The 19,758-nt window shown below is 42.1% G+C and overlaps 1 protein-coding gene across 5 annotated transcripts in view; it reads left to right on the forward strand.

Annotated features, from left to right (window-relative positions):
* Positions 1 to 19,758, forward strand: part of LOC131366854 (trichohyalin-like) — a 74,644-nt gene that overhangs the window by 27,344 nt on the left and 27,542 nt on the right. For 2 of the 5 annotated variants that reach the window (XM_058411779.1, XM_058411780.1), the window contains exons 23-35: positions 878 to 1,029; positions 2,939 to 2,993; positions 3,092 to 3,160; positions 3,238 to 3,315; positions 6,255 to 6,406; positions 8,418 to 8,472; positions 8,571 to 8,639; positions 8,717 to 8,794; positions 17,056 to 17,207; positions 18,038 to 18,092; positions 18,191 to 18,259; positions 18,337 to 18,414; positions 19,097 to 19,248. In XM_058411779.1, coding sequence (XP_058267762.1) covers positions 878 to 1,029; positions 2,939 to 2,993; positions 3,092 to 3,160; positions 3,238 to 3,315; positions 6,255 to 6,406; positions 8,418 to 8,472; positions 8,571 to 8,639; positions 8,717 to 8,794; positions 17,056 to 17,207; positions 18,038 to 18,092; positions 18,191 to 18,259; positions 18,337 to 18,414; positions 19,097 to 19,248 — 1,214 coding nt within the window. The remainder of the gene's footprint in view (positions 1 to 877; positions 1,030 to 2,938; positions 2,994 to 3,091; positions 3,161 to 3,237; positions 3,316 to 6,254; positions 6,407 to 8,417; positions 8,473 to 8,570; positions 8,640 to 8,716; positions 8,795 to 17,055; positions 17,208 to 18,037; positions 18,093 to 18,190; positions 18,260 to 18,336; positions 18,415 to 19,096; positions 19,249 to 19,758) is intronic. The other 3 variants (XM_058411781.1, XM_058411783.1, XM_058411782.1) reach the window with 3 other exon arrangements.

Below are 19,758 nucleotides of genomic sequence, written 5' to 3' on the forward strand. Positions count from 1 at the left end.
TTCCTGGAGATGAGGGCCGTAATTCTAGCATTGATACACTTTCTCCGACACCTGAGGGACTACTATGTTTTAGTGTGCACAGACAGCATTATGGTAGTTATCTATATCAATCATCAGGGCGGTCTGCATTCGCACTCTCTGTCCAGGTTAGTTTAGCAGATTTTGCTCGAGAGAGAGACTAGGTTTCTCTCACTGAGAGCGACCAAGGATATGTCCCCAAGGTGCACAGGATGGCAAGTCGCTCCAATCATCTCCCAGGCCTTCTATCATTTGCCAAATAAGTCGGCGGAACATGAGGCCTATGAGTCCCCAAAAGGGAACTGCACCAAGTTACATATGTAATCCTAGATGTCCCCTCACGCTTCATTCACAAAAGTAGAAGCAGGAGTATATGGACCTGCTGACGCATATAACCTTTGTCTACCCGAGCCAATAAATTGGCGTGTGTACACACAGAGCTTCAGATACAATTTCCTCAATGAAGCATTCCCATAACATCAGCCATGATGCAGCGTCTCATTGCCTTCTTAGGGAACTGAGTTACATACGAAACCTGGTGCAGTTTGCTGGATGAATTTAAGTGGAGCCTGAGTCTCTTTAACAATCAGAGCTTAACAGGAGTGTTCCATCTATGCTAGGGACAATAAATGTGGTGTTAATGTAGATATTATATTATCCAACATGTTTTAAAGTTTACTCCAGGAAATACTAGTGTCCTGACATGAGGTTCATCAAATTTAGTGTTTAACACCACTAGAGCTTTTACTACGGCAACTACGTTAACTGGCAACAGACAGAAACCAAGCAGTTCCACATGAAATGAGTACAGGATGGTGTGATTGGGTTTTCTTTTTCTTTCTCTGCATCTCTTCACTAGAAAGAGGAACAAACTCGCCGTCAGCAGGAAAGAAAGAAAGCAGAAGAGGAACGACAGAGACTTGAGAAAGAAAGAATAGAACAGGAGGAGAGAGAGACAGCTGAAAGAGAGAGACGGCTGAGAGAGAGAGCCAAACAGATCGATCAGCTGAGGTGACCACTCAGATCATCACACCACTCAAATCATCACACCACTCAGATCATCACACCACTCAAATCATCACACCACTCAGATCATCACACCACTCAGATCATCACACCACTCAGATCATCACACCACTCAGATCATCACACCACTCAAATCATCACACCACTCAGATCATCACACCACTCAAATCATCACACCACTCAGATCATCACACCACTCAGATCATCACACCACTCAGATCATCACATTAATCAGATCATCACACCACTCAGATCATCACAATAATCAGATCATCACACCAATCAGATCATCACACCACTCAGATCATCACAATAATCAGATCATCACACCACTCAGATCATCACACCACTCAGATCATCACAATAATCAGATCATCACACCAATCAGATCATCACACCACTCAGATCATCACAATAATCAGATCATCACACCAATCAGATCATCACACCACTCAGATCATCACAATAATCAGATCATCACACCACTCAGATCATCACACCACTCAGATCATCACAATAATCAGATCATCACACCAATCAGATCATCACACCACTCAGATCATCACAATAATCAGATCATCACACCACTCAGATCATCACACCACTCAGATCATCACAATAATCAGATCATCACACCAATCAGATCATCACACCACTCAGATCATCACACCACTCAGATCATCACAATAATCAGATCATCACACCACTCAGATCATCACACCACTCAAATCATCACACCACTCAGATCATCACACCAATCAGATCATCACACCACTCAGATCACCACACCACTCAGATCATCACACCACTCAGATCATCACACCACTCAAATCATCACACCACTCAAATCATCACACCACTCAGATCATCACACCACTCAAATCATCACACCAATCAGATCATCAGACCAATCAGATCATCAGACCAATCAGATCATCAGACCAATCAGATCATCAGACCACTCAGATCATCACACCACTCAGATCATCACAATAATCAGATCATCACACCAATCAGATCACACCACTCAGATCATCACACCACTCAGATCATCACAATAATCAGATCATCACACCACTCAGATCATCACACCACTCAAATCATCACACCACTCAGATCATCACACCACTCAGATCATCACACCACTCAGATCATCACACCAATCAGATCATCACACCACTCAAATCATCACACCACTCAAATCATCACACCACTCAGATCATCACACCACTCAAATCATCACACCACTCAGATCATCACACCACTCAAATCATCACACCACTCAGATCATCACACCACTCAAATCATCATACCACTCAAATCATCACACCACTCAGATCATCACACCACTCAGATCATCACACCACTCAGATCATCACACCACTCAAATCATCACACCACTCAGATCATCACACCACTCAGATCATCACACCACTCAAATCATCACACCACTCAGATCATCACACCACTCAGATCACACCACTCAAATCATCATACCACTCAAATCATCACACCACTCAGATCATCACACCACTCAGATCATCACACCACTCAGATCATCACACCACTCAGATCATCACACCACTCAGATCACACCACTCAGATCATCACACCACTCAGATCATCACACCACTCAAATCATCACACCACTCAGATCATCACACCACTCAAATCATCATACCACTCAAATCATCACACCACTCAGATCATCACAATAATCAGATCATCACACCACTCAGATCATCACATTAATCAGATCATCACATTAATCAGATCACTGAAAAACAACATGATTAATTCTGTGTGGAAAAGAAAGAGTGAAGTGAAATGTGGTTGTTGATGTTAGTGTTTGTTTTCTCTCTAGTGAAGGTTTTATTTCTCTCGTCTCTCACAGATTGTTAGAGAAGAGACAGGAAAACCAACTTCAAAATCAGCAGCGACAGGAACCGGTAAAGAACCAAATCTCAGAAAATCAATAAAGTGCTCAATGTGTTAATGTTAATGACCGAGTGCTTAAGGTCTGAACATCTGAAATGGATTCATTCAGGTGGAGCAAGAACTTCAGGCTGCTCAGTGGAAAGGAATAAAAAGTTCCAGATCTGTTCAGGAAACCAATGTGAGTAAACAAATGCAGTGTTCATCATGTGATGGAGAGTAAAATTAAACATGTTTAATGTGTGTGTGTTTCTGCAGGGTTTAAAGTATCGTAAAACCAGTGCTTTAGAGGAAATTAATGGCATTGACAGGGAAGCTTTCTGGGCTCAGTCGGAGGTAAGAGAACAGTCGTGCATTTCAGTGCTGGCTTTAAACACACTATTGTTGAATCTCACTAATGACTCAGAGGTGTGTATTACCTACAACTCACTTGTACATGGGCAGTACAAGAGCAGGTGTGTGTAGGTGGAGTGGATTGTTCACACAATACTGGACCAACAGGAACAATATAGCTGAAAAAACAAATAATATAAGATTCATACAATCTTCAGTCTGTATGTCGTATTGTTTTACTAAATTAATGCTGCTTTGTCATTGCCATGTGCTCCTCCATGCCATGGTATCGAGGTCCTGGGGGCCCATATGTTTTTCCCAGCCATCTCTAATTATTCAGCCATTGTGGGGCTCAAGGAATACGAGTATATGGCCATGCCTAGGGTTGAAGACACACTCGCAAGCTATCCCTCTCCTACATCAGCTGCATGGAAGAAGCCCGTGTTTTCCTCTAAGCCATGTAGAGCCACCAGAGCCCTTGTGGGGAAGGCCTACACAGCAACAAGTCAAGCCAGTGTGGCCCTGTACACCATGGCATTCTGGCAGGCCTACCTGGCTGACCTGCTAAAAGAGCTCGAGCATAGCGAGGGGTTTAACTCTGAAGCAATTTTTTAGCTCTGCTGAGCCAAAGATCTCACACTCTGTGCCACATAGCAGTCAACCCACACAAAAATAAATTTTATAGCTGCACTATTTGGCACTGAGAGGCATTTGTGGCTTAATTTAATGGGGATTGAGGACAAAGATAAGTCCTGTCTCCTAGACACCCTAATGCCACCAAAGGGCCTGATCGCCAACACAGTGAATACCATCTAGGGTTAGTGAATAAGTTTAAAGTCTAGGGAGGCCAGTCAGAGTACCCAGGCCTGTCAGGTGAGAGAGGACCATGGGTCTGTCACTGCCTCTGGCATTTCAGGGGTCAGTAGAGTCTGTCCTCACTCCCTTTTCTTGCACAATTCTGTCGTGGAACCTTCTGCCAGGTGTGTCTCAGTGGGACCTGGAAACGGTAGAAAAAAGGATCCAGTTTGCCTCCTGCCCTCCTCCGTTTCAAGGTGTGTTGCCCACTGTCATTGCTGTCATTGCTCTAGTTTGCTGAACACCAAACCACATTCCTCCAAGTGGAACTCTCACTTTTCAGAAAAGGGGCCATAGAACACGATCCCCTCCCAGATTGAGAATCAGGCATTTTTACCTGCCATTTTATCATTCAAAAAAAGATGGGGGGGTCACATTCAATTTCAGACCTGCGGGGTCTAAACTGTGTGCTGATAAGCTTCAATTTCAAGATGCTCATGCTCAAACTTATTGTGTCACAGATCAGGTCTGAGGACTGCTTTGTGATGACAGACCTCAAAGACATATATTTTCAAATAGGCACTCTGCCAGAGCACAGGAAGTTCCTCAGGTCATTTTTGGGGGCAAAGTGTACCAGTATTGTGTTCTTCCTTTTGGTCTAGCCCTATCGACATTTATGAAGTGCATAGATGCTGCCCTGGTGCTGCTGTGTCTCCAGGGCATCCGTGTACTCAATTACCTTGATTACTGGCCCATATAAGGTCTCTAGGCCTCAGGTTGAACCCAGATAAATATGTGCTTTCTCCTTCTCAGAGAACCACCTTCTTCTAGGTAGTTTGGGACTCTACAATGATGCAGACATGTCTGTTTCCTACTCAGGTGGCTTCCATCCTGTCAGAAGTAAAAGCTATTCAGCTAGGCCAAAGTCTCTCTGTCGCCGAGACACAGAGAGTGCATAGCCTCATGGTGGCAGCAGCCAACATATGCTCTTTTGTCTGCTTCACATGAGGCCATTCCAGCTCTGGCTCAGGGGTGTGGGCTTTCATCCCTGCAGGCATCCCCTCAGGGTCATGAGGCTTATGCAGTGTGGGCTTCATACCCTTCTTGTGTAAAAAGACCCCCATTCCTGACCTTGGGTGCTGCTCTAGGAGAGTGTCATCATCACAAGACTCTTTCAACAGACTCTTCACTTTCGAGCTGGGGAGCGGTCATGGACGGCTGCCCTGCCCAGGGTCACTGGGAGGGCCCTTATCTCTCATGGCACATAAAGTTCCTGGAGATGAGGGCCGTAATTCTAGCATTGATACACTTTCTCCGACACCTGAGGGACTACTATGTTTTAGTGTGCACAGACAGCATTATGGTAGTTATCTATATCAATCATCAGGGCGGTCTGCATTCGCACTCTCTGTCCAGGTTAGTTTAGCAGATTTTGCTCGAGAGAGAGACTAGGTTTCTCTCACTGAGAGCGACCAAGGATATGTCCCCAAGGTGCACAGGATGGCAAGTCGCTCCAATCATCTCCCAGGCCTTCTATCATTTGCCAAATAAGTCGGCGGAACATGAGGCCTATGAGTCCCCAAAAGGGAACTGCACCAAGTTACATATGTAATCCTAGATGTCCCCTCACGCTTCATTCACAAAAGTAGAAGCAGGAGTATATGGACCTGCTGACGCATATAACCTTTGTCTACCCGAGCCAATAAATTGGCGTGTGTACACACAGAGCTTCAGATACAATTTCCTCAATGAAGCATTCCCATAACATCAGCCATGATGCAGCGTCTCATTGCCTTCTTAGGGAACTGAGTTACATACGAAACCTGGTGCAGTTTGCTGGATGAATTTAAGTGGAGCCTGAGTCTCTTTAACAATCAGAGCTTAACAGGAGTGTTCCATCTATGCTAGGGACAATAAATGTGGTGTTAATGTAGATATTATATTATCCAACATGTTTTAAAGTTTACTCCAGGAAATACTAGTGTCCTGACATGAGGTTCATCAAATTTAGTGTTTAACACCACTAGAGCTTTTACTACGGCAACTACGTTAACTGGCAACAGACAGAAACCAAGCAGTTCCACATGAAATGAGTACAGGATGGTGTGATTGGGTTTTCTTTTTCTTTCTCTGCATCTCTTCACTAGAAAGAGGAACAAACTCGCCGTCAGCAGGAAAGAAAGAAAGCAGAAGAGGAACGACAGAGACTTGAGAAAGAAAGAATAGAACAGGAGGAGAGAGAGACAGCTGAAAGAGAGAGACGGCTGAGAGAGAGAGCCAAACAGATCGATCAGCTGAGGTGACCACTCAGATCATCACACCACTCAAATCATCACACCACTCAGATCATCACACCACTCAAATCATCACACCACTCAGATCATCACACCACTCAGATCATCACACCACTCAGATCATCACACCACTCAGATCATCACACCACTCAAATCATCACACCACTCAGATCATCACACCACTCAAATCATCACACCACTCAGATCATCACACCACTCAGATCATCACACCACTCAGATCATCACATTAATCAGATCATCACACCACTCAGATCATCACAATAATCAGATCATCACACCAATCAGATCATCACACCACTCAGATCATCACAATAATCAGATCATCACACCACTCAGATCATCACACCACTCAGATCATCACAATAATCAGATCATCACACCAATCAGATCATCACACCACTCAGATCATCACAATAATCAGATCATCACACCAATCAGATCATCACACCACTCAGATCATCACAATAATCAGATCATCACACCACTCAGATCATCACACCACTCAGATCATCACACCACTCAGATCATCACAATAATCAGATCATCACACCAATCAGATCATCACACCACTCAGATCATCACAATAATCAGATCATCACACCACTCAGATCATCACACCACTCAGATCATCACAATAATCAGATCATCACACCAATCAGATCATCACACCACTCAGATCATCACACCACTCAGATCATCACAATAATCAGATCATCACACCACTCAGATCATCACACCACTCAAATCATCACACCACTCAGATCATCACACCAATCAGATCATCACACCACTCAGATCACCACACCACTCAGATCATCACACCACTCAGATCATCACACCACTCAAATCATCACACCACTCAAATCATCACACCACTCAGATCATCACACCACTCAAATCATCACACCAATCAGATCATCAGACCAATCAGATCATCAGACCAATCAGATCATCAGACCAATCAGATCATCAGACCACTCAGATCATCACACCACTCAGATCATCACAATAATCAGATCATCACACCAATCAGATCACACCACTCAGATCATCACACCACTCAGATCATCACAATAATCAGATCATCACACCACTCAGATCATCACACCACTCAAATCATCACACCACTCAGATCATCACACCACTCAGATCATCACACCACTCAGATCATCACACCAATCAGATCATCACACCACTCAAATCATCACACCACTCAAATCATCACACCACTCAGATCATCACACCACTCAAATCATCACACCACTCAGATCATCACACCACTCAAATCATCATACCACTCAAATCATCACACCACTCAGATCATCACACCACTCAGATCATCACACCACTCAGATCATCACACCACTCAAATCATCACACCACTCAGATCATCACACCACTCAGATCATCACACCACTCAAATCATCACACCACTCAGATCATCACACCACTCAGATCACACCACTCAAATCATCATACCACTCAAATCATCACACCACTCAGATCATCACACCACTCAGATCATCACACCACTCAGATCATCACACCACTCAGATCACACCACTCAGATCATCACACCACTCAGATCATCACACCACTCAAATCATCACACCACTCAGATCATCACACCACTCAAATCATCATACCACTCAAATCATCACACCACTCAGATCATCACACCACTCAGATCATCACACCACTCAGATCATCACAATAATCAGATCATCACACCACTCAGATCATCACATTAATCAGATCATCACACCACTCAGATCATCACACCACTCAGATCATCACATTAATCAGATCATCACAATAATCAGATCATCACACCAATCAGATCATCACATTAATCAGATCATCACATTAATCAGATCACTGAAAAACAACATGATTAATTCTGTGTGGAAAAGAAAGAGTGAAGTGAAATGTGGTTGTTGATGTTAGTGTTTGTTTTCTCTCTAGTGAAGGTTTTATTTCTCTCGTCTCTCACAGATTGTTAGAGAAGAGACAGGAAAACCAACTTCAAAATCAGCAGCGACAGGAACCGGTAAAGAACCAAATCTCAGAAAATCAATAAAGTGCTCAATGTGTTAATGTTAATGACCGAGTGCTTAAGGTCTGAACATCTGAAATGGATTCATTCAGGTGGAGCAAGAACTTCAGGCTGCTCAGTGGAAAGGAATAAAAAGTTCCAGATCTGTTCAGGAAACCAATGTGAGTAAACAAATGCAGTGTTCATCATGTGATGGAGAGTAAAATTAAACATGTTTAATGTGTGTGTGTTTCTGCAGGGTTTAAAGTATCGTAAAACCAGTGCTTTAGAGGAAATTAATGGCATTGACAGGGAAGCTTTCTGGGCTCAGTCGGAGGTAAGAGAACAGTCGTGCATTTCAGTGCTGGCTTTAAACACACTATTGTTGAATCTCACTAATGACTCAGAGGTGTGTATTACCTACAACTCACTTGTACATGGGCAGTACAAGAGCAGGTGTGTGTAGGTGGAGTGGATTGTTCACACAATACTGGACCAGCAGGAACAATATAGCTGAAAAAACAAATAATCTTCAGTCTTTTTGTCATATTGTTTTACTAAATTAATGCTGCTCTATCAGCTATCATGGGACAATGGACAAGTGACCTGAAAAGGAATCTTAAAAGTGTTTCTGTTTGTAAAGAGCTGAAAGTGATGTTTAAAAAAGACATGTACTGTAAGTTTAGCATAGTGTGGGTGAGTTCAGTCCAGAACAGCTTCTTTTCTCCAAACTTCACTCTCACAAACTTGCAAAAAATAACATTTTTTATGCATTTTTTTCTATTTATAATTCTAAACTTAAATTGACACAGTATTAAGTTAAAATAAAACTTGACACAGGCCAGATCGAGAAACCAAAAGATCAACATTTCAACATATTCACTAATTATCAAAATCAGTACATATCATTTCTCTCCTTTCCAACCTTACACTACTTCCCCCTTTGTGGAAGGAAAACTTCCTCATTTTATCAAATCTAATTCGAAATGACTCTCTGTTCTTTGTAACTTTCTTTATTTAAGAGAGTTATGCTGTCAGAATATTTTGTTTTAAATCAATAGCAAATCACACTGCAGATGTAGTGTGTGAAACATTTAGAAGGACACAGTATCTTGATTTTGTAGCTCTGCTTGAAACTTCATAAGCACTGGAGGCAGCACCCAGTTGCTGAGCAGTAGCAAGGACACGGTAACTCCAGGGTCTCAACCCGGATAGTGCAGTAAGAGGGGGTACGAGGGGGTATGACCACATAAAAGAGTGGCCCTTTATCTTGAAACTAGCAAGTGCACCAAAATAGTTGGTTCATTAGGCTCAAGAAAATTGTATAACTTGTGGCTTAGCTCTTAGGTGAAGCTGATTTGGAACCTACAGTCCATTGCAATGTCCTTGTCAGGTGAGTTGAGCCACTACACAACTCTGTAGGGACTAGCCAATTTTCCCAGCCAGAGCAAGAAGGTCAAACCATGCTAGATCACCTGGCTGTATGCTGTATGTCTAATCTGGTGATCATAGTTCTTTTGTTGTGCACATGCTGCAGCAATATTATCCATAATTGACTGGAATGCAGAACAGTTTCTCAACACATAATTACTTGGAGTACTGTCTGTGACAATAGGATACATGGTGGACATCAGTGAAGTAGGACGACAGTGGGCAGGTGTGTCTCTCTGCCATAGACCAGGATGTATTTGGTTAAAGTATGGACCCTTTTGTAGTTTGCAAATTCCAGCAGTTTTATATATTCGTCTTCATTTTTCATGGATCTATTTGGATATTTGAACATTCCATCTTGCATGGCATACATGGAGATGTGTGTGTTTTGTATACGCTCAGCTGTAAGCACAGTTCTTTCATCAGATCAAAATTCAATTCAATTCATTTTTATTTGTATATCACTTTTAACAAAGAGCATTGTCTCAAAGCAGCTTTACATAAGAAACAACATAAGAAAACAACAAACAGACAGACAGTCCTAGATGTTATCCCAAGTGAGCAAGCCTGAGGTGACTGAGGCAACTGTGGCAAGGAAAGACTCCCTTAAATGGTATGAGGAAGAAACTTTGAGAGGAACCAGACTCAAAAGGGAACCCATCCTCATTTGGGTGACAGCGGAGAGTGTGATTATATACATACATTTATGTGTAGTCAATTGTGTAATGCTGACACAGCATGTGTAGAATGTTATGTAAATTAATAAGGAGGTTGTTGTCGTCCACCTAAGGTTGACAGCGGTGCTTTGAATACCGCAATCCTCACAAAGCAGAACCCGGCTGGAGCTGGTCCATCTCCGGATACCACTAGAGCTGGCACAGTCTCTGTATGCCTCGAGATGGGTAGAAGAAGGGAAACAATGGAACAGAATTAGCGTAGCTGCTGTTCATAATATTAGCAGCACTAGATGCCTAGGAAGACTATTCCAAAGTTAGGAATACGAAAACGCTCTACCCCCTTTTGTGGACTTTGATATTCTGGGAACTACCAGAAGTCCAGAGTTTTGTGATCTTAAAGAGCATGGTGGATTGTAGCGTGTTAGAAGACTGGAGAGATAGGTGGGAGCTAAACCAATTAGAGCCTTGTATGTAAGCAGAGCTAATTTATAGTCAATTCTAAGTTTAACAGGTAGCCAGTGCAGGGATGATAATATTGGGGTTATATGATCAAATTTTCTTGATCTGGTAAGAACTCTGGCGGCTGCATTCTGGACTAACTGTAGCTTGTTTATTGAAGATGCAGGACAAACACCTAGTAATGCATTACAATAGTCCAGTCTGGGGGTCAGGAATGCATGAACTAGTTTTTCTGCATCAGATACAGATAAAATGTTCCTAAGCTTGGCAATATTTCTAAGATGGAAGAAGGCTGTTTTTGTAAGATTGTAAATATGATTTTCAAAGGATAAGTTGCTGTCTAATATTACACCCAGGTCTTTCACTGTCCAGCTAGTGGTAACAGTACATCCTTCTAGATGCAAGCTGAATTGTGAGAGCTTCTGTGTGCTAGTTTTTTGACCAATAAGTAATATCTCTGTCTTATCAGAATTTAGTAATAGAAAATTATCGGTCATCTAATCTTTAATATCTTTAACACACTCAGTTAATCTAGACAAATTAGATACACTATATTGCCAAAAGTATTCGCTCACCCATCCAAATAATCAGAATCAGGTGTTCCAATCACTTCCATGGCCACAGGTGTATAAAATCAAGCACCTAGGCATGCAGACTGTTTTTACAAACATTTGTGAAAGAATGGGTCGCTCTCAGGAGCTCAGTGAATTCCAGCGTGGAACTGTGATAGGATGCCACCTGTGCAACAAATCCAGTCGTGAAATTTCCTCGCTCCTAAATATTCCACAGTCAACTGTCAGCTGTATTATAAGAACGTGGAAGTGTTTGGGAACGACAGCAACTCAGCCACGAAGTGGTAGGCCACGTAAACTGACGGAGCGGGGTCAGCGGATGCTGAGGCGCATAGTGCGAAGAGGTCGTCAACTTTCTGCAGTGTCAATCGCTACAGACCTCCAAACTTCATGTGGCCTTCAGATGAGCTCAAGAACAGTGCGCAGAGAGCTTCATGGAATGGGTTTCCATGGCCGAGCAGCTGCATCCAAGCCATACATCACCAAGTGCAATGCAAAGCGTCGGATGCAGTGGTGTAAAGCACGCCGCCACTGGACTCTAGAGCAGTGGAGACGCGTTCTCTGGAGTGACGAATCGCGCTTCTCCATCTGGCAATCTGATGGACGAGTCTGGGTTTGGCGGTTGCCAGGAGAACGGTACTTGTCTGACTGCATTGTGCCAAGTGTAAAGTTTGGTGGAGGGGGGATTATGGTGTGGGGTTGTTTTTCAGGAGCTGGGCTTGGCCCCTTAGTTCCAGTGAAAGGAACTCTGAATGCTTCAGCATACCAAGACATTTTGGACAATTCCATGCTCCCAACTTTGTGGGAACAGTTTGGAGCTGGCCCCTTCCTCTTCCAACATGACTGTGCACCAGTGACCAAAGCAAGGTCCATAAAGACATGGATGACAGAGTCTGGTGTGGATGAACTTGACTGGCCTGCACAGAGTCCTGACCTCAACCCGATAGAACACCTTTGGGATGAATTAAAGCAGAGACTGAGAGCCAGACCTTCTCGTCCAACATCAGTGTGTGACCTCACAAATGCGCTTCTGGAAGAATGGTCAAAAATTCCCATAAACACACTCCTAAACCTTGTGGACAGCCTTCCCAGAAGAGTTGAAGCTGTTATAGCTGCAAAGGGTGGACCGACGTCATATTGAACCCTATGGATTAGGAATGGGATGTCACTTAAGTTCATATGCGAGTCAAGGCAGGTGAGCGAATACTTTTGGCAATATAGTGTATTTCATCTGGTTTTGATGAGATATATAACTGGGTATCATCGGCATAAAAATGTTACCCAATGGAAGCATGTATACTGAGAAAAGCAGAGGTCCTAAAACTGACCCTTGTGGGACCCCGTATTTCACTGGCACTACACTGGACAGTTCTCCATTTAAATCTACAAGGTGGTATGGATCAGACAGGTAGGATCTAAACCATTTTAATGCCTGTCCCTGCATACCTGTGTGATTTTGTAAGAGATCTATGAGGATATTATGATCTATAGTGTCGAATGCAGCACTAAGATCAAGCAGGACTAAAATGGAGATGCAGCCTTGGTCTGAAGGTAAAAACAAGCCATTAGTGATTTTAACTAGTGCAGTTTCTGTACTATGATGGGGCCTGAAACCTGACTGAAATTCTTCAAGGATATTGTTTTCCTGTAGGAAGGAGCATAATTGAGCTGACACCACTTTTTCTAGTATTTTTGATATAAACAGAAGGTTTGAAATCGGTCTGTAATTTGATATTTCATCAGGGTCCAGTTTCGGTTTCTTAAGAAGAGGCTTAATAAGTGCTAACTTGAGAGATTTTGGGACATGACCTAGATATAACGAGGAGTTAATAATATTAAGAAGAGGCTCTCCAGCTGTATGTATCACTTTTTTCAGCAATCTAGTTGGAATTGGATCTAACAAACACGTTGTTGATTTAGCCGTGGTGGTAAGTTTAACTAGCTCTTCCTGCCCTATACTGGTAAAGCATTGTAGCTTTAAATGTGGATGTGACATATCACTGGAGGCGGATGCAGAAGAATCCATGATGCAGATCTTTATTAATAATTAGAAACGGCAAGCAATAATCAAAAACGATAAGGCAGGTGAAAGAGTCAGAAACCGAGAAAACAAATACACTTTCAACAGGAAACCAAAACCGAAATCTGAATATCGTGGTAGAACTATAACAGGCAGAGATCATACACAGTAGCAATCCAGACTTGAACAATCAAAGGCTTGGCATGTACTCAATGAGAAGCGACGCTTTGCAAAGAACAAAGGAAAGCTGGCTGTTTACCCAGACGAGGGCTCCCTCTGGTGTACAGGTTCTACTTGTCTCATTACAGTGGAGCTTTAGGCTGGTCTGGATCACCGGATGCTGTCAGTGGTTGAACATCCAATATTTTGTTCCTGATACTATCAATTTTTTCAGTGTAGAAATTCATAAAGTCCTCACTACTAAACTGTGCTGAAATACTCTCTCCAGAAATCTGATGCTTTGTTAGTTTAGCCACTGTACTGAATAAGAATCTGGGATTGTTCTGGTTTATTTCTATCAGTTTGCTCAGATGCTCAGCCCTAGCAGCTTTTCGAGCCTGTCTATAGCTGGACAGACTGTCTTTATACTCAATTCTAAAAACTTCTAATTTGGTTTTTCTCCACTTTGGCTCGAGGTCACGGGTTGCTCTCTTGAGGGTGTGAGTATGACTATTGTACCATGGTGCAGTGTTTTATCTCTGACCTTTTTTAGTTGGATGGGGGCAACAGTGTCTAGTGTGCTGGTGAAAATATTGCCTATGCTGTTGGTTACTTCATCTAGTGCATCTACATTTCGGGGTCTAGTAAGAAGTTGAGACAGATCTGGCAGATTGTTTGTAAATCTGTCTTTAGTGGTCGGAGTTATAGTTCTACCAAGTTTATAACGTGGAGAGACGTGTCTAATATGTTCTACAGGTAGAGTGTACACTAAGAGGTGATGGTCTGTGATGTCATCGCTTTGAGGTAGAACGGTATAACGCTATATCAGTAACATCGGTCTCATGTGATATAACTAAGTCTAGTGTATGATTAAAACGATGAGTCGGTCTATTAATATTTTGTTCAACCCCAAAAGAATTTAGTAAATCTATTAATGCGAGTCCTAACATGCAGATTTGAGGTTGTGGGAGTGTTTGTTTCACGCCGCGGGTTTACTTGGGACAGGTGAGCGTCAGTCCGGGAAGATTCCAGCGTGGTTTTCCACTGTCGCAGCTGGGCCTGCTTCACCTGTAGGTCAAACTGGCCGCACTGGTCTGTATGCGGACTGTGTGGCACACAATGACAGCTAATTTTTTTTAAACACATTGCTATAGTTGTTAATTTAGCAGAGTTAGCATGGGTAACTTGGTGTAAGTTCTTTCAAAAAGACAATAATATCCTTTTAAATATGCAGGAGATGTTTTCAGCAAAGGCTCCAGAAGCAACAGCTGCTTTAGATGTTGGAGGGGATCATTTTCCTGTTGCATAGGCATTACCTTTCATTACTGAAAGTTATTACACGGAGTGGTCAGTGGTGACGTCTGTCTTTGCATTGTCCTTTGTTGTCTCTTATTCCTCTGCTTTCATTTGCTCCTGCTGCTGGTGAGTTTGTTGCCATTTTGCACAAACACCACAATCCAGGTGACAACTCATACTGAACACCAACAAATCACTAAGAGCATCTAAGGTGTCTTCTATGCTAAAGAAAGGATATGCATCCTTCCATCCAGTACCATCCAGAATCTAATGGACAAGTAGAGTGGACCATCTAAGATATAGCCCGTTTTCTCTGATCTTTCTGCTATAATAACCTGGGGCAGTGGCTCCAATTTTTTTTGTACGCTCAGAATCGACAAGCAGGTCAGTGATGTCAGAAGCTGGACTTCTCCCCATAGCCCCATTGTTTCATGTGTCGCACCTCAAGCAATCATGCTAGGCTCTTACCATGACCCACGCAGCCTCTAGCCAACCGGTTCCCCTTCGATAGTAAAGGTTAACTGGCCTGCATCTTACATTTACATTTACATTTCTGGCATTTGGCAGAGGCTCTTATCCAGAGAGACATACAAAAGTGCTTTAAGTCTCTATCATTGAAAACATTAACACTGGTTCAATAGGTTACAGACTCAGGATACCATTCGCCTAAAATTGGAATTTTTTTATTTATTTATTTTTTAAATAAACCATATAACAGTACATAAACAGGGAAAGGTAAGAGCTAGTTTAAGTGCCTCATGAAAAGGTAGGTCTTAAGACGTCGTTTGAAGACAGTCAGAGACTCTGCTGTGCAGACATCTAGGGGAAGTTCATTCCACCACCTCGGTGCCAGAACAGAGAAGAGTCTAGATGAATACCTACCTTTTACCCTGAGAGATGGTGGGACCAGTTGGGCAGTGCTAGTGGATCAGAGGGAGCGAGGAGCAGTGTGAGGAGTAATAAGGTCTTTGAGGTAAGATGGTGCTGGTCCATTCTTGGCTTTGTAGGCAAACATCAGTGATTTGTATCTGATGCGTGCAGCTACCGGAAGCCAGTGGAGGGAACACAGCAGTGGGGAGGTGTGAGAGAACTTAGGCAGGTTGAATACAAGCCATTCAGCTGCATTTTGGATCATTTGCAGTGGACGAGTTGCATTCAGAGGAAGACCTGCCAATAAAGAGTTTCAGTAGTACAGTCTCGAAATAACCAGAGACTGAACAAGCACTTGAGTAGCCTGTGTGGATAGAAATGGTCTTCCCAAGCTCTTGCCACCAGCCTTCTTTTGGTTGATTGTGTAAAATGCTGCTAAAAGATTTTAGCATGTAGCTTCTCAGTAACAGCCAAAAGGACAGTCTCTGTGGATTGACCTACTTTTAAGCCAGACTTGTTGAGCTCTTGGAGTTTGTTCTGTGAGAGATAGAGAGACACCTGATTACACACAGTGTGCTGAAGGATTTTAGAAAGAAAAGTCTTTAGATTAGTAAATATAATTCACAATTTTACAATGTATGTATGTATATGTATGTATGTATATCATACATCAGAAATGGCTCATCAAGCACTCAAACATTGCGCTTCTAATCTAACAATCAAGTACTCATAACTCTCATTCAATTCTCATCTAAATATCATTAAATATTGTATGTATAATTCCTCAAAAGCTTTTGAAAAACAATAATGTGCTAAACAAACAATAATCAAATGATCATACAATACTTAAATAATCCTGAAAAATAACACTAATCTAAAGCACTTCTTGCATTAATCAAGATCAATCACTCAAATGCTTATTGCACAAGTACTGAAATAATGGCGCTAATTTGCACATAGCAATAAAGTAATAGATCTTACTGAGCTCATGGAAGAAACCAAAGACTCACCAAAGGAGCAAGCTTACTGAAATGCAGAAGAGCAGTTCCACATGTGATTAGTACAGGATGGTGTGATTGGGTTTTCTTTGTCTTTCTCTGCATCTCTTCACTAGAAAGAGGAACAAACTCGCCGTCAGCAGGAGAGAAAGAAAGCAGAGGAGGAACAACAGAGATTGGAGAAAGAGAGAATAGAACAGGAGGAGAGAGAGACAGCTGAAAGAGAGAGACGGCTGAGAGAGAGAGCCAAACAGATCGATCAGCTGAGGTGACCACTCAAATCATCACACCAATCAGATCATCACAATAATCAGATCATCACATTAATCAGATCATCACATTAATCAGATCATCACATTAATCAGATCATCACATTAATCAGATCATCACAATAATCAGATCATCACATTAATCAGATCATCACATTAATCAGATCATCACAATAATCAGATCATCACATTAATCAGATCATCACACCAATCAGATCATCACACCACTCAGATCATCACACCACTCAGATCATCACACCACTCAGATCATCACACCAATCAGATCATCACATTAATCAGATCATCACACCACTCAGATCATCACACCACTCAGATCATCACATTAATCAGATCATCACATTAATCAGATCATCACACCACTCAGATCATCACACCACTCAGATCATCACACCAATCAGATCATCACACCACTCAGATCATCACATTAATCAGATCATCACACCACTCAGATCATCACACCAATCAGATCATCACACCACTCAGATCATCACACCAATCAGATCATCACATTAATCAGATCATCACACCACTCAGATCATCACACCACTCAGGTCATCACATTAATCAGATCATCACACCAATCAGATCATCACACCAATCAGATCATCACATTAATCAGATCATCACAATAATCAGATCATCACACCAATCAGATCATCACATTAATCAGATCATCACATTAATCAGATCACTGAAAAACAACATGATTAATTCTGTGTGGAAAAGAAAGAGTGAAGTGAAATGTGGTTGTTGATGTTAGTGTTTGTTTTCTCTCTAGTGAAGGTTTTATTTCTCTCGTCTCTCACAGATTGTTAGAGAAGAGACAGGAAAACCAACTTCAAAATCAGCAGCGACAGGAACCGGTAAAGAACCAAATCTCAGAAAATCAATAAAGTGCTCAATGTGTTAATGTTAATGACCGAGTGCTTAAGGTCTGAACATCTGAAATGGATTCATTCAGGTGGAGCAAGAACTTCAGGCTGCTCAGTGGAAAGGAATAAAAAGTTCCAGATCTGTTCAGGAAACCAATGTGAGTAAACAAATGCAGTGTTCATCATGTGATGGAGAGTAAAATTAAACATGTTTAATGTGTGTGTGTTTCTGCAGGGTTTAAAGTATCGTAAAACCAGTGCTTTAGAGGAAATTAATGGCATTGACAGGGAAGCTTTCTGGGCTCAGTCGGAGGTAAGAGAACAGTCGTGCATTTCAGTGCTGGCTTTAAACACACTATTGTTGAATCTCACTAATGACTCAGAGGTGTGTATTACCTACAACTCACTTGTACATGGGCAGTACAAGAGCAGGTGTGTGTAGGTGGAGTGGATTGTTCACACAATACTGGACCAGCAGGAACAATATAGCTGAAAAAACAAATAATATAAGATTCATACAATCTTCAGTCTGTATGTCATATTGTTTTACTAAATTAATGCTGCTTTATCAGCTGTCCTGTGCTAATGGAAAAGTGACTTGAAGACTAAAATTTTGACCAAACACCCTTATCATAGAAGACTGGGGAGAGTGTTCAGGTCAGCAGGGCAAGGACTTATAGTTTGCTGGATGAATTTAAGTGGAGCCTGAGTCTCTTTAACAATCAGAGCTTAACAGGAGTGTTCCATCTATGCTAGGGACAATAAATGTGGTGTTAATGTAGATATTGTATTATCCAACATGTTTTAAAGTTTACTCCAGGAAATACTAGTGTCCTGACATGAGGTTCATCAAATTTAGTGTTTAACACCACTAGAGCTTTTACTACGGCAACTACGTTAACTGGCAACAGACAGAAACCAAGCAGTTCCACATGAAATGAGTACAGGATGGTGTGATTGGGTTTTCTTTTTCTTTCTCTGCATCTCTTCACTAGAAAGAGGAACAAACTCGCCATCAGCAGGAGAGAAAGAAAGCAGAGGAGGAACGACAGAGACTTGAGAAAGAAAGAATAGAACAGGAGGAGAGAGAGACAGCTGAAAGAGAGAGACGGCTGAAAGAGAGAGCCAAACAGATCGATCAGCTGAGGTGACCACTCAGATCATCACACCACTCAAATCATCACACCACTCAGATCATCACACCACTCAAATCATCACACCACTCAGATCATCACACCACTCAGATCATCACACCAATCAGATCATCACACCAATCAGATCATCACATTAATCAGATCATCACACCACTCAGATCATCACAATAATCAGATCATCACACCAATCAGATCATCACACCACTCAGATCATCACACCACTCAAATCATCACACCACTCAAATCATCACACCACTCTGATCATCACACCACTCAGATCATCACACCACTCTGATCATCACACCACTCTGATCATCACACCACTCAGATCATCACACCACTCAGATCATCACACCAATCAGATCATCACACCAATCAGATCATCACACCACTCAGATCATCACACCACTCAGATCATCACACCACTCAGATCATCACACCACTCTGATCATCACACCACTCTGATCATCACACCACTCTGATCATCACACCACTCAGATCAT

Source organism: Hemibagrus wyckioides, linkage group LG16 (genome assembly GCF_019097595.1).
Source record: "Hemibagrus wyckioides isolate EC202008001 linkage group LG16, SWU_Hwy_1.0, whole genome shotgun sequence".
Lineage (NCBI taxonomy): Eukaryota > Metazoa > Chordata > Actinopteri > Siluriformes > Bagridae > Hemibagrus > Hemibagrus wyckioides.